We start from the raw sequence: 14,494 nt of genomic DNA on the forward strand, positions 1-14,494 counted from the left end.
TATTGAATGGTCAGACAGTAGGAGGGTTGACTGTGTACTGTGTCAGATGCATTCACCACATGATATCATATTGCAGGATGACATAGTACATCTACATTTTAAACCACAGTGGATGATATTGAATGGTCAGACAGTACCAAGAGGGTTAGAGGGTTCAATAGAATGAAGTCTTTAAACTCACGGTAAATGTTCACAAGTGCACATGAAACAAGTACACTCTCAATTCTTCTACACTATCTCTACTTTTAAAACTTAAACGGAGAGCTAGTTATACAATTACAGGTCTGCCTTCCAGCATCAGCTAACTTAGCCTCGCTCCATAACATTCCTTACACAAATGCATACAGATAGTTTGCATCCCCAATATTGCATTAGAACTGGGCTAATTCCCACAACTGAAATTCATGAGTTAAGCAAATTAAAGAGCAATTTATTAGTTGAAAGAATCAATAATTACCTTGTAACCCATTCTAAATAAGTCTCAGCATCAACTGTTGATGGCCAATATATATTTTGTTTGGAACATATTAAAGCTGCTTAATTAGTCCATGAATGAAAATGAGCTTCATGAAAGCTTGCCCCAAACAAGGCTAAGAGATACCATTTGAAAGAAGGTACAAGAAACATCTACATGAAAATCAATTGAATTCATTTCTACATACAGCAATACCAATGTTTACAACTTGCAAACTTGGAATTAAAATTTAAGTTTAACATACCAGTACTTACTTGATACCAAAATATGCCTTCCTTGGTGTAACAGATTAACAGACAAAAAGATGTTACAACTGACAAAAATGAGAAATAGGGTCTCGTAATTCAAACGTAGTCCCACATGCCTTGCAAGAAATACTGTAGGCCTATGTTACAGCGTCAGGAGCGTCAACGAGTGACGGATATAGGCGCTACATAAGAAGCCTACTATTATTAATAAAAAGGGCAACATTTAATTCCCCCCCCCCCCTCTCCGGACAGAAAGTTTGATTTGGTTTTAATGAACACTGAAACACAGTTTCAAAATGGATGTCAGTTGACTTACAAAACATCCTACATACAAACCACTTTCAAAACAAAACAAAAAAACAACAACTTTTACCTAGGATAACAAATATGTTTTGTCTTTTTACAAAATGTTATTAATTCCAAACAAAGAATCAGTGAAAATATTAGCAAAGTCGAGTAAATACATTCAGGAGCAAGAAAGATTTGCATGATTAATAAAGATCAATCATAAGTAGCTTTTTATATTTTTGGTATTGCTCATTTAGTTTGTATTGATCCCAAGACAATTGGGACCATTCTTCTAAGAGTCGATTGAAGACTAGTAAAAAAATACTCCACCAAACTCTGGCATGTGATGAATACAAAATAACTGACTACACTTATAACAAACTTAGACTCAACACATACATTTACAAAATACAAATCCTATTTTATGACACAAGGGATGCTAAGAAGGGGGGTCTTCAGGCCCCAAACCCCCCGGCATCGCTGATCCACTCTTGATTCTTAATCCTAATCCCCAGCAGAAAAGGATAACTTCACCCTTTCCTAGTCTTATGCGATGTGTGTGTACTTTGCTGACTTATGATGATGACACCAAGACATAAATCATACTGTTGAGAAAGAAGACAAAATAACAGAGTCAATTACTATAAAGAGGGTGAAAAATAAAAGGAACAAATCATAACAAATAGTCAAACTAACCCACACTTCATCAAGAAACCTTTTCCCCACAACTTTAAAAGAAATGATTTTGGAATTAACTATCTCCTTCGGAACTCAGTTGGTATTAGGCCTGGGCGAATTATTTGAATATCCGGTTAATGGCGAATAGGTTTTCCTATCCGTAACCGCGAATGCCTTTTTTTTCTTAACCGGATATCTGCATAGGGCGCGAATAGCTATTTATAAACCGGATAGTTCTGTAATTACAACCAAGTAACCGGATATTCTTTAATATCCGAATATCCGCGGACGTCGGGCGACAACTGATATGAATGTTTTGTCTGAATCCTTATGAAACTTCTATTAAGACAGCATAAAACAGCATAAATTAAGTATTTAACTATGCTCACCTCCGTGAAGAGTTAAAACAATGACATTTCCGAGGTATTTTGTTCAAAGATTACAAAAGTTTTCCTTCACATAGAGTCAAAAGAAAAAGCAAATCACCATCTTTAAATTAGATCCGGTCATTTTTATGAATGAACCGAGTGACACTGTCTAAAATTAATATCAATCCGCCTATAAGATCTCATTCACAAACGAACAGCGCCCTCTAGCAGCAAACAAAAATATTTTAAATATTTTTTTTATTTTTATTGAAATAGCGTCCTCTATCGGTGAAAAAAACTATTCGAATATTCGGTTAATTTTTGGATAGTTGGCCAGCGGTAACCGAATACCAAAATTTCACTATTCGCCCAGCACTATATCAAACATTACATATGAAATTGAAGATACAAATCAATAATCAAATGTCTAAAATTAATATCAATCCGCCTATAAGATCTCATTCACAAATGAACAGCGCCCTCTAGCGGCAAAAAAACTATTTGAATATCCGGTTAATTTCGGATAGTTGGCCAGCGGTATCCGAATAACAAAATTTCACTATTCGCCCAGCACTAGTTGGTATGCCTTAATTAATGCAGATGACAGAAATAACACAAAACAGTCATTCAATCAAAGAAGAACTATAAAAGCGGTAAATTTGACATGGTTTTTCCTGAGATAATCAGCAATATACTGTACACATTGTACAGGAAGAACAAAGCTCAAAGGAGGATTAAAGCACCAGAACTGACAAAGACATTATACACATAATGAATGTTTATGAGTGCAATGGTGCGAATATGTTCATGAGTTGAAAGATGGAATGTTCTATTCAACGTGGCGGAGCCGAGTTGAATGGAACATTCCAGCTTTCAACGAATGAACATATTCGCACCATTGCACGAATGAAAAACATTCATTATTTGTTATATATAACATCCAAGTAGATCTTTGTCATTTTGATTGAAAGATACAACTTCCAAAACAAACAATTTCAACTGTAGAAGCTGAATGCTAGTAATTTTACTATGCCTTCTTGCAGTAACACCTGCTGCGCTACCAAAGACACGCGCACGCAGTGATGTTTTTACTCAGCTTTTTCGTTCCATCCGAAAAGTACCATTGCACGCTGCCAGCGTGCAATGGTACTTTTCGGATGGAACGAAAAAGCACGGTGAGTGACTCAGCGTGCAATGGTACTTTTATTTGCTTTCACGTGACGGACAATCCTCCAATCAAATAGCAAGGATCTGCTTGGGTGTTATATAAAAACAACTATTTTGTATTTTCCTTTTCTATAGCAATAATAAACTAAGCAACTCACCTGTAGAGATAGTAAAAGAATGAAATGAGATAAAATGCCAGTTTGATCCATCCTTCTCTCATACACCTTGACAAGACATCAGCGTTCATGATTGTTGTTGGATCATACAATCCTGGCGAGCTCATTACTGGCCTGTTGGCATATCTAAATAGAGGGGTAGCAAGATTATACAAGATCTATAACGTATACTCTATACCAATCGGCATATCTAAATAGAGGGGTAGCAAGATTATACAAGATCTATAAGGTAAACTCTATACCAATCGGCATATCTAAAAAGAGGGGTAGCAAGATCTATAAGGATTAAGGTATACTCTATACCAATCGGCATATATCTAAATAGAGGGGTAGCAAGATTATACAAGATCTATAAGGTATACTCTATAACAATCGGCATATCTAAAAAGAGGGGTAGCAAGATAATACAAGATCTATAAGGTATACTCTATACCAATCGGCATATCTAAATAGAGGGGTAGCAAGATAATACAAGATCTATAAGGTATACTCTATCCCAATCGGCATATATCTAAATAGAGGGGTAGCAAGATTATACAAGATCTATAACGTATACTCTATACCAATCGGCACATATTTTATCTAAATAGAGGGGTAGCAAGATAATACAAGATCTATAAGGTATACTCTATACCAATCGACATATATCTAAATAGAGGGGTAGCAAGATAATACAAGATCTATAAGGTATACTCTATACCAATCGACATATATCTAAATAGAGGGGTAGCAAGATTATACAAGATCTATAAGGTATACTCTATACCAATCGGCATATATCTAAATAGAGGGGTAGCAAGATAATACAAGATCTATAAGGTATACTATATACCAATCGGCATATCTAAATAGAGGGGTAGCAAGATTATACAAGATCTATAAGGTATACTCTATACCAATCGGCATATCTAAATAGAGGGGTAGCAAGATAATACAAGATCTATAAGGTATACTCTATACCAATCGGCATATATCTAAATAGAGGGGTAGCAAGATTATACAAGATCTATAAGGTATACTCTATACAAATCGGCATATCTAAATAGAGGGGTAGCAAGATAATACAAGATCTATAAGGTATACTCTACACCAATCGGCATATATCTAAATAGAGGGGTAGCAAGATTATACAAGATCTATAAGGTATACTCTATACCAATCGTCATATATCTAAATAGAGGGGTAGCAAGATAATACAAGATCTATAAGGTATACTCTATACCAATCGGCATATATCTAAATAGAGGGGTAGCAAGATAATACAAGATCTATAAGGTATATAATACTCTATACCAATCGGCATATATCTAAATAGAGGGGTAGCAAGATAATACAAGATCTATAAGGTATACTCTATACCAATCGGCATATATCTAAATAGAGGGGTAGCAAGATAATACAAGATCTATAAGGTATACTCTATACCAATCGGCATATATCTAAATAGAGGGGTAGCAAGATTATACAAGATCTATAAGGTATACTCTATACCAATCGGCATATATCTAAATAGAGGGGTAGCAAGATAATACAAGATCTATGAAGGTATACTCTATACCAATCGGCATATATCTAAATAGAGGGGCAGCAAGATTATACAAGGATATCAATCCGGTCATAATGACCCCAAACTGTCCCCAACACTTCCAAACCCTACTAACTGCATGCTTTGTTTGAATCTGTTGCACTGAGGACTACACTTTATGCTTACTATGGGATCAGGCACAACACTATAAGGAATCCCCACCCAAAAAAGTTCAAGCAATAGTACCCAAACCGCAGTTGCAAATCAGTTCAATAGTTTCAAATTGTTGGTCAAAATGCTGGAAAATGTCACCAAGAGTAAAAGTAGGAGGGTTAATCAATCTAATACACTTTTCTTGAAAGTGGTAATTGTCCCTGTGAGGGATTCTGCTGCATAGTCTTAGCATTTTTGGGGTATATAAAACTAGGCCTGGGCGAATAATTTGAATATCCGGTTAATGGCGAATACCTTTTCCTATCCGTAACCGCGAATGCCTTTTTTTTCTTAACCGGATATCTGTAATGGGCGCGAATACCTTTATAAACCGGATAGTCCTGTAATTACAACCAAGTAACCGGATATTCTTTAATATCCGAATATCCGCGGACGTCGGGCGACAACTTATAGGAATGTTTTGTCGAAATCGCTAAGAAACTTCTATTAAGAAAGCATAAAACAGAATAAATCAAGTATTTAACTATGCTCACCTCCGTGAAGAGTTAACCGTGAAGAGTTAACCGTGAAGAGTTAAAACAATGACATTTCTGACGTAATTGTTCAAAGATTACGAAAGTTTTCCTTCACGTAGAGTCAATCACGATCAAAAGAATTAGCAAAAAGCCATCTTTAAATTAGATCCAGTTATTTTCATGAATGAACCAAGTGACACTGTCTAAAACTAATATCAATTCGCCCATAAGATCTCATTACAAACAAACAGCGCCCTCTAGCAGCAAACAAAAATATTTTAAATATTTTTTTTATTTTTATTGAAATAGCGTCCTCTTTCGGTGAAAAAAAGTATTCGAATATTCGGTTAATTTTTGGATAGTTGGCCAGCGGTAACCGAATACCAAAATTTCACTATTCGCCCAGCACTATATCAAACATTACATATGAAATTGAAGATACAAATCAATAATCAAATTGACTAATGGTTACCAGAACCCCGTTTTGCTTACCTGTAAATATGATACGCAATCAAAGGAATATTGAAAGCTAACGTCCCAAACTGTCCAGCTGCCAAGAATAGGACATTGTAGAAAATGTGCACAATATACTCTGGTAGTACAAGCTGTTAAGATATGAATAACATGAACAAAGTGATTTTATCTTTTATTTCCCATCTGAAATTTTGTACTCTGAAAGAACAATACAATACAATACAAAAGGGCATGTTTCATTAAGCTCACAGCGGTTGATGAAGCACATGACTCCAGAACAAACCAAAAGACTGTTGAGTGAATCAAATATCTAAGATTGTTTAGCAACTGATTTAACACTAAGATTTTCTGCTCAACAACTTTTTCAATCAGACTGAACGCTTTTAGCTTATGCGCATGCGTATACCACATTACTAGGAGTTCTTCACTTACTCAGCTAGCGTAGAAATTCAGCGCTTGCATAGTAAGCTGAGAATGGTCATGCTTAATGCAGTACCAACGGTACGCAGAGCCATGAAATTGGGCCCAGATTGCCTTAGGATACCCTTTGAAGTAAAGAGTAGAGTAATGAGTTGTGTAGTCAGAGTGTAATATGAACTATGTACCTACCGGATTCAGACTGTTGCATTGGTCGATAGGATTCTTGTAATCTGTCTTCAACTCATCAAATGCAATAATCTGAAATGTAAAAATAAATTCAACAATTGTCAAATCTCAACAGCACTTTTTCCCTCTTTACACTTCAAGTACTTTACACTTTAAGTATCATTTTCATGACAACTCTTTCTGATTGACTCATTGTTAAAAGGCACTGGACAATATTGGTTATTACTCAAAATAATTGTTTTGCATAAAAACTTACTTGGTAACAAGCAATGGAGAGCTAATGATAGTATAAAACATTGTGAGAAATGGCTCTATCTGAAATAACACATAGTTTTTGAGAAAGAGGCAATTTCTCACTCAAATCAGCTGAGCCCTACTACATACTAGTATACATCTGAAAGCACACAAGTACTGCACCAAGGGTGTTTTTTTCTTTCATTTTTCTCCTGCAAATTGTAATTTGATTTGACCAATTTAGCTCAAATATTTGCAGGTTTGTTACTTTATGCAATGTTGGGATACACCAAGTGAGAATACTGGTCTTTGACAATTACTAAACGTGCCCAGTGCCTTTAAAGTAAAATAAGAGAGCCAATAACTTGGTCTCACTGGCTTTCTCTAGCTGCAGTGTTCCTTAAATATTTTCCTTTACAAATTACCAACTTGTACCAAAATTGGTAGTTGCATCCAACTAAATTACAGACTTTACTTCAGTATACCTAATACATTAATATTGTGCCAATACTCTAACTCTGGAGTCTGGACTGCCTCTAGTTATACACCATACTGCGAAGTCCTGTTTCTGTCCAGGAACATAACATTGAACAATTATTGCCCAGAAAGTCCCATTTCTTAATTGGGAATTGCATTTTTTAATGTGAAGAAGAAAAGAGCTGCTTTGATAATTCATTTTCATGTATGTGAAGAATCAATGTCTGGACTGGTCCAGTGTTCAAACTTGGACTAGCATGACTAGACTGACTGTGGATGTTGGTCTTTTGCTTGCAGTCAAGCAAGGACTGATTGATTTCAAAAGCGACGGTAGGCCTACCTCTTAATTTTGAAGTACAGATTATGTGGTGAGCCTTTCGGAAACATTTCCGTATCCTGCCATCACTTTTTCATTAATAAATTTGTGATTTATAGGCCCTATATCATGATCTAATTTATTCACTCAAATCAAACGTCAGTTGTCAATCCGAGTCCATGTCAATCTCACTCAGCTCAGTCAAATAAACAAGATGAAAACCACAAATTAATGGCAGGATGCGGAAACTTGTTTTAGCCCTCCTAAGCTAAGACCTAAGTGAAGAAATAATGGATAACTTTCCGTATGGCGCCACCACTTTTTCACTAATGTTTACAAAAAGGGATATCTCATTGTCTATTGTGGTAAATTAGATACTATATTATTTCATATCGCGTGAAAAAGTGGTGGCGCCATACGGAAACTTTTCCGTGTAAACCTGCGGGCTTTTTGCCGTTAAATACTTAGAAACATTGAACTTGTGAAGTGGTAAATTACATGGTGTCGGAAATACACGTCCGCTGCATTAGAACTACGTTGACCACATACGAAAATGCCCAAATAAAGGTTGGAATACTCACGTGAAATATTGCGAAAAATATGAGGACGGCTGCGAGCAGCATCGCCAGTAAATAACAAAAAGCAACGAATGTGAACGCCATGATTTCAACTGTAAAAAAACTGTACTAAGAGGAAAAAATGAGGTTTTAACGTTAAATTGTATTTATCGGTTTACCAATCCTGATGACCAAGGCCCCCTCTTTCTCTCAACGCCTAAGTAGAAATGGTACCCGCGCCCATGTCTCACCCTGAACAATATTTTGCATTTTATTGGGTTACCAGTGTCATTTGGTTCCCTCTTGCGCAAAACTAAAAATACGCAACAACGACAACACAGAGTTATTGCGCATTCTCGCTGATGTAGGGGGCTATTTAGTGAAAAGCGCAATTGTTTCTATCATCATCCTTCAGTCATCTTCCTTCAAAGTTCAGTGAGCTTGTTGGTGATGATGCTGCCAGCCAATAGCTTTTGTTTTGTGATGAAAACATCTGCTTTATCCTTTGATAAATCTTTGTTCTGAACCTTGTTCAAAGCAACAACTGTAGCAATAACAGTTACTATTTATAGATCGAAAGGAGAACAATGACATATTGAAATCGTAAGTACAACGGAGCTTCACTTTAATTCTTTTGTCGGGTAGGCCTAGTTGTGGTTTGGGAGATTATTTTCTGAGTCATTTCTACTCAATGATTCACTACACACACGTACTGCTGTCTGACTGTGCAGCCTCCGCATGCTTCACCCACACTCCACAGCCAGACACAGCTGCCTGCGCTAGTCGACATTCCTCACATTCTTGTCTCTTTTACATGCTTTATTGCGCGCATTTGTTCCAGTGAATTCTGTTCCGGTAGGCTTTGTATGTTGGTAAGTACTTACATGTGTAGCTTGATTGGGTTTCTGCTCTTGTTTTTGTAACAATAATTCTAGATTTGTATTTTACTTTAGTCCACAAAAGCACAATGGAGTAATGACAGATGTGAGATGCTGAGAATATTCAATGATGCCACCTCATCTGGAGTGGATGGTGTATGCGTATGTATGTGATGTAGATTGCAAAATGGATGTACAGTGTAATGGAAAGCATGAGTGGTTGTGGATTGGTAGAATGGGTGGACAATTAATTAGGATCACGGTGATCAAATTTTGCTTTGCTTGGTAAAGATGATAATGAGGAGATTATAATTATATGGTGATTATTACTTATGTCTGATGATAATGCCTTATAATCTATAATCTTGTGATTGGTGATGATCTCATGTAAGATGTTGATAACAGTGATACCGCCCGGCCGTGTGATTGTGTGGTAATGCCTGATGATGGTGGGTGAATTGGTGATGAACCATCGGGCCTCTAGGGCCTAATGGTATTTTATTGATATTATTTTCTTGTTCTCTTTCTTTTAACAGAAGTGAACATCATGGCTAAAGCCATCTCACCCAGTGCCTACTCAACAGCTGGCGTCACGATGCGTGTGCGCAAAACTCCCCCAAGGGTCCCAGAGAAGCCAATTATGACATCACGCTCGAGTATCGGACCCATGGATGCTCCTGGTCTTCCTCCATTGCCTAAAAGCTTGAGCAGTCTCCTGAATGCAAATCGTGGCAACTGGAGAGAGACACTTCGAATACAGACTCATAAGAACATGATTCAAGATAATCTTGGAGGGGAGAATAAATCAGCGACTCCACAACCGTCTTCTGGAGTCTCAAAGGGACCAGGAAGAGGTAGAACAAGAAGGGTTTCTGTTCCACAGGGGAATCTAGATGGTGCCTTGGCAGTGCTCAGAAAGGAAATGGTAATTTTTAATCTCTTGTTTATGAAATGTTCATCAGTAGCATGTTTGTGAATACTGGTATCTTTGAACTGGACCTTTAAAAACTAAGCTTAATATTTATTCCATTTCTTTCTTTAAATGTACTTCAGGTGGGACTGCGCCAGCTGGACATGTCACTTCTGAGCCAACTCTGGTCTTTACATGAATCCATTCAGGAATATAAAGTAGTCGTTGAGACGATGTCATGTCTGTCAGATAGAGATAGTATGGACTTAGACAGTGAAGATTTGCAATCATTGAGTCCTCTAAGCCCAGGATTACTGTCTCCTAGTTCATCATTGGTGTGAGATCTCAATCAGGATTACTTGCTCCTAGTTCACCATGGTTCATCATTGGTGTGAATAATGAGAAAGCTGCTCTCAGTTAGGATTACTGGCTCCTACATCATTGTTGTGAGTAATCTCAATCAGGATTACTGGCTCCTAGTTCATCATTGGTGTGAGTATTGAGAAAGTTTGCTCTCATGTAGGATTACTGGCTCCTAGTTCATCATTGGTGTGAGTATTGAGAAAAGATTGCTCTCATGTAGGATTACTGGCTCCTAGTTCATCATTGGTGTGAGTATTGAGAAAGCTTTTTCTAATTTAGGATTACTGGCTCCTAGTTCATCATTGGTGTGAGTGTTAAGAAAGTTTTAACTTCAGCTAAGTAATATTAATCTGATATGAATTAATCTTTTATTCTTACACCGATGTATTTTCAAAACTAATCTTAATTGTAAGGTGAATAGGTGAACTAGTCGTTGGGTTTTCTGCAGCATGCGTGATACCACACACATCAATGCTGGGTGAACATAAATAAATATCCTTTGTCCCCCCTATCCAAAATACAATTGATATGCCAATACGGTTAATATGTACTTAGTGAGAAGTTCATTGTATCCATGCCCACTTATCACATCTCACCTCCAACAACTAGGCCTAACAGAAGCCCATAGGAAATGCAATGACCACTTTCTAGTTTTATAAACTGCTGTGGACACATTCAAAGTTGCGGGAAGGAAAAATTGTTAAAATGGATCCACATCTAAGAGTTGTTAAAAATTGTTTGCTTGAGAAAAAAAATCTGCAAGAACAAATTTTCAAAGTTTTTACTGATTGTTGAATGGATGCTTAACTTGTGTGAAATATTAGAGAGTAGAGCCCGGTTCATACTTTGTGCAAATGCAAGTGATTTTTGGGGTCTCTGTTTTCGCAGCGAATATTTCAAAGGTGTTGAGCACAACTCAACTGTGCGAGTTTTTGACGTCAAAATTCAAATCGCATTCGCATTCGCATTCTCAGGAAGTATGAACCGGGCTTTAGACTGTGAACAGTACTGAAGTTTGCAGGCAAAGTTTTGTGTGCACTTATTTATAAAAACTAAACTAAAGGAAAGTTATGAATAAGTGTTTTATAAGTTAAAGAGCACCACTTACAGTATGACATTTGCTATGAAGACCTTACCTCTACGTGTATTTTTTACTAGATTATCTTAACAATTTTGAAAGTACAGTTGTCTGGATTTGAGTGATAATTGCTTTTAAAGCTAGTTATTTTGGTGTGCCACATATTGCCCAAGTAAGAGGTACCTTAAAGGCAGTGGACACTATTGGTAATTATTCAAAATAAATATTAGCATAAAACCTTACTTGGTGATGAGTAATGGGGAGAGGTTGATAGTATACACGTAATGAATGTTTATGAGTGCAATGGTGCGAATATGTTCATGAGTTGAAAGATGGAATGTTCTATTCAATGAGGCGAAGCCGAGTTGAATGGAACATTCCAGCTTTCAACGAATGAACATTTTCGCACCATTGCACGAATGAAAAACATTCATTATTTGTTTTATATAACATCCAAGTAGATCTTTGTCATTTTGATTGAAAGATACAACTTTCAAAATAAACAAAGCGTAGGCCTACAATTTTTAATTGTAGAAGCCGAATGCTAGTAATTTTACTAATATGCCTTGCAGTAACACTGCTGCGTTACCAAAGACACGCGCACGCAGTGATGTTTTTACTCAGCTTTTTCGTTCCAGCTTTTTCGTTCCATTGCACGCTGGCAGCGTGCAATGGTACTTTTCAGATGGAACGAAAAAGCACGGTGAGTGACTCAGCGTGTATTGGTACTTTTATTTGCTATCACGTGACGGACAATCCTCCAATCAAATGGCAAGGATCTGCTTGGGTGTTATATAATATAAAACATTGTGAGAAACAGCTCCTTCTGAAGTGACATAGTTTTTGAGAAAGAAGTAATATTCCACGAATTTGATTTTGAGACCTCAGATTTAGAACTTAAGGTCTCGAAATCAACCTTCTAAACGCACACAACTTCGTGTGACAAGGGTGTTTTTTTCTTTCATTGTTATCTCGCAACTTCGATGATCGATGTAGCTCAAATTTTCACAGGTTTGTTATTTTATGCATATGTTGAGATACACCATCTATGAAGGCTAGTCTTTGACAATTACCAATAGTGTCCATTGCCTTTAACTTTTGTGTGTTTATAGTCTTTTGATCCATAAAACAGTAACTTATTGTGTTTATAGTCTTTTGATCCATAAAACAGTAACTTATTGTGTTTATAGTCTTTTGATCCATAAAACAAGGTGAAAGTTGTAAAACCATTACCATTATACTATACTGCAATTCAGGGTGAAATGTCAAATGTAAGTTAAATGCTAGTGTATTTTTTATTCTTCTTCTAATCTCACAGCCACAGGGCTTGCCAGATTTAATGGGACTAGTGCAATTCTAATATAACCAGGGTTTGAAATTCAAACATGACTAAGTAATCCCATATTAGTCTTGAAGTCATGCAGTCTTGGACTTATTCCATACACATATTTTTGAATATACTTACTAGTCAATTCTATATCACCTTCTCAAAGTTCAGCAACTGTAAAACAGGGAGGAATGTTTTAGGTCTTTAAAAACTGGGTTTTTAAAATGAAGCTTCAAATCATGTGGTTTTTGGGGAAAGTTTTTGATAACCCTGTTAACCCTATATGCAACCTTTCATAGGACTACAACCTTGAGAACACAATGTGCTTTATTGTTGGATTTGGCTGTGAGTCAATCATGTAGTTTCAAAGTTATATCACTGGTTATGATTGTTATGTTTTATTGTATACTGTAGTCAAAGTCAGGGTGTATATGTAGCTCTGCCAGGCACTTTTAAGTTATAGTAGAAATCCAATCCACCCTTGGTATGCAATAGTGCCTCACAATAATGAGCATTCTTTGCAAACTCAGTTAGCCCAGAACTTTGGTGCTAACTCAGTAAGTGGTGAATGACGATCGGCAGAGCTAGAACAATGGGCAGGGGGTCAATTTCATTTTAGGAGTTATTAAAAACAAGGCTAGTTCTATGTTAGAACGAATAAACTCAATACAAGACTAACTAGTCTTAACTCTAGCAAGTGAACCTTGTGTCCACTCTCGCAATTGAGAATCCATCAACGAGTTCAGAACTGGAAGTCACATTTAGTGCGTATATTGTAGAAGAGAATGTAAAAATGATGGGTGTTCTTTATCGCATAAACTAAACAATAACATGGCTGAACGTCACCAAACTTGAACATGAGATCAGAATTCTTGATATTCAACTTGCGACTGACGTCTACCCAAACTGTAAAGTAGTGTGTAACACGCAATTAAACAACATAAAATAATTATTCTTGCCAACAAACTTGAAAATTTATTCCACAGAATATCTGTTACAGAGATGGGGAACTAAATGCTAAACAGAATACTTCACGACTAATACATGCTCTCATAGGTTGACCATTGAATTCAACCTAGATCTTAAAATAGGTCCGCAACCACTGGGTGTCGAACTTGGACGCATGATCAATTATGCAAAGAAGGTCTATAGTATTTACCAAGCCTACAGAATCCAGTACAATGCTGTATGAAATCAAACTGTCTTATATCATTAATAAGGTGTTTTTTTATGAAGTGCCTTATTTGTTCTGTTTCAAAATTATTTGTCCAATCTATTGGTTGTTTTTTATCAAAATTTTAGAGGAAAAATGTTGTGCCAAAATATTAACAGTGGCCTAAACATATACTGAACCAATATCTTTCAGATAAGAAAGTAGGTGTGAGAGGGATTTCTTAAACTGGTCTGTACCAGTTTCAGAGAACATCCCAAGCTTAAAGGGTGGCTGCAGTGTTTTTTTTTTTTAATTTAAACGATTAAACATGACTTTTTAAACTTGAAATATTTTTTTAAATTTTTTATTTAATGCGCAAGTATTTTAAAAGTGTTTTTCAAGAGATTAGGGGAACTCACCCCGCCCCTAAAAGAGAGCCTTCATGTGACGTCATGTCGGGAACCCGAGCTGTCGGGTACCCTGGCTGTGTGCATATAGAGACGTGTG

General features: G+C 36.6%; 2 protein-coding genes across 3 annotated transcripts; one reads left to right on the top strand and one right to left on the bottom strand.

The window, feature by feature from the left end:
* Positions 1–8,504, bottom strand: LOC117288088 (protein cornichon homolog 1-like). The gene is made up of 5 exons (XM_033768791.1): positions 8,303–8,504; positions 6,698–6,766; positions 6,107–6,219; positions 3,383–3,526; positions 1–1,616 (listed from the first exon to the last, which is right to left on the bottom strand). Exons 1-5 carry the CDS (start codon positions 8,381–8,383, stop codon positions 1,586–1,588), a joined length of 438 nt encoding a protein of 145 aa, XP_033624682.1. The 5' UTR covers positions 8,384–8,504; the 3' UTR covers positions 1–1,585.
* A 225-nt stretch (positions 8,505–8,729) lies between these two features.
* Positions 8,730–11,762, top strand: LOC117288076 (leucine repeat adapter protein 25-like). Of its 2 annotated transcripts, none has more exons than XM_033768774.1 (3): positions 8,730–8,881; positions 9,693–10,081; positions 10,210–11,762. In XM_033768774.1, the coding sequence occupies exons 2-3, from the start codon at positions 9,704–9,706 to the stop codon at positions 10,405–10,407; spliced, it is 576 nt and encodes a 191-aa protein (XP_033624665.1). In that variant the 5' UTR covers positions 8,730–8,881; positions 9,693–9,703; the 3' UTR covers positions 10,408–11,762. The 2 variants fall into 2 exon arrangements, with proteins under 2 accessions (XP_033624665.1, XP_033624672.1); XM_033768781.1 differs by lacking the exon at positions 8,730–8,881 and adding an exon at positions 9,016–9,150.
* The last annotated feature ends 2,732 nt before the right edge of the window (positions 11,763–14,494 follow it).

This window comes from Asterias rubens, chromosome 1, assembly GCF_902459465.1.
Source record: "Asterias rubens chromosome 1, eAstRub1.3, whole genome shotgun sequence".
NCBI lineage: Eukaryota > Metazoa > Echinodermata > Asteroidea > Forcipulatida > Asteriidae > Asterias > Asterias rubens.

Coding starts and splice junctions, on each gene's coding strand:
- LOC117288088 (XM_033768791.1), bottom strand. CDS start 8,383: ATGGCGTTCACATTCGTTGCTTTTTGTTATTTACTGGCGATGCTGCTC. Junction 6,767..8,302: donor TATTTTTCGCAATATTTCAC/GTGAGTATTCCA, acceptor TTTACATTTCAG/ATTATTGCATTTGATGAGTT. Junction 6,220..6,697: donor AATGCAACAGTCTGAATCCG/GTAGGTACATAG, acceptor ATATCTTAACAG/CTTGTACTACCAGAGTATAT.
- LOC117288076 (XM_033768774.1), top strand. CDS start 9,704: ATGGCTAAAGCCATCTCACCCAGTGCCTACTCAACAGCTGGCGTCACG. Junction 10,082..10,209: donor CAGTGCTCAGAAAGGAAATG/GTAATTTTTAAT, acceptor AATGTACTTCAG/GTGGGACTGCGCCAGCTGGA.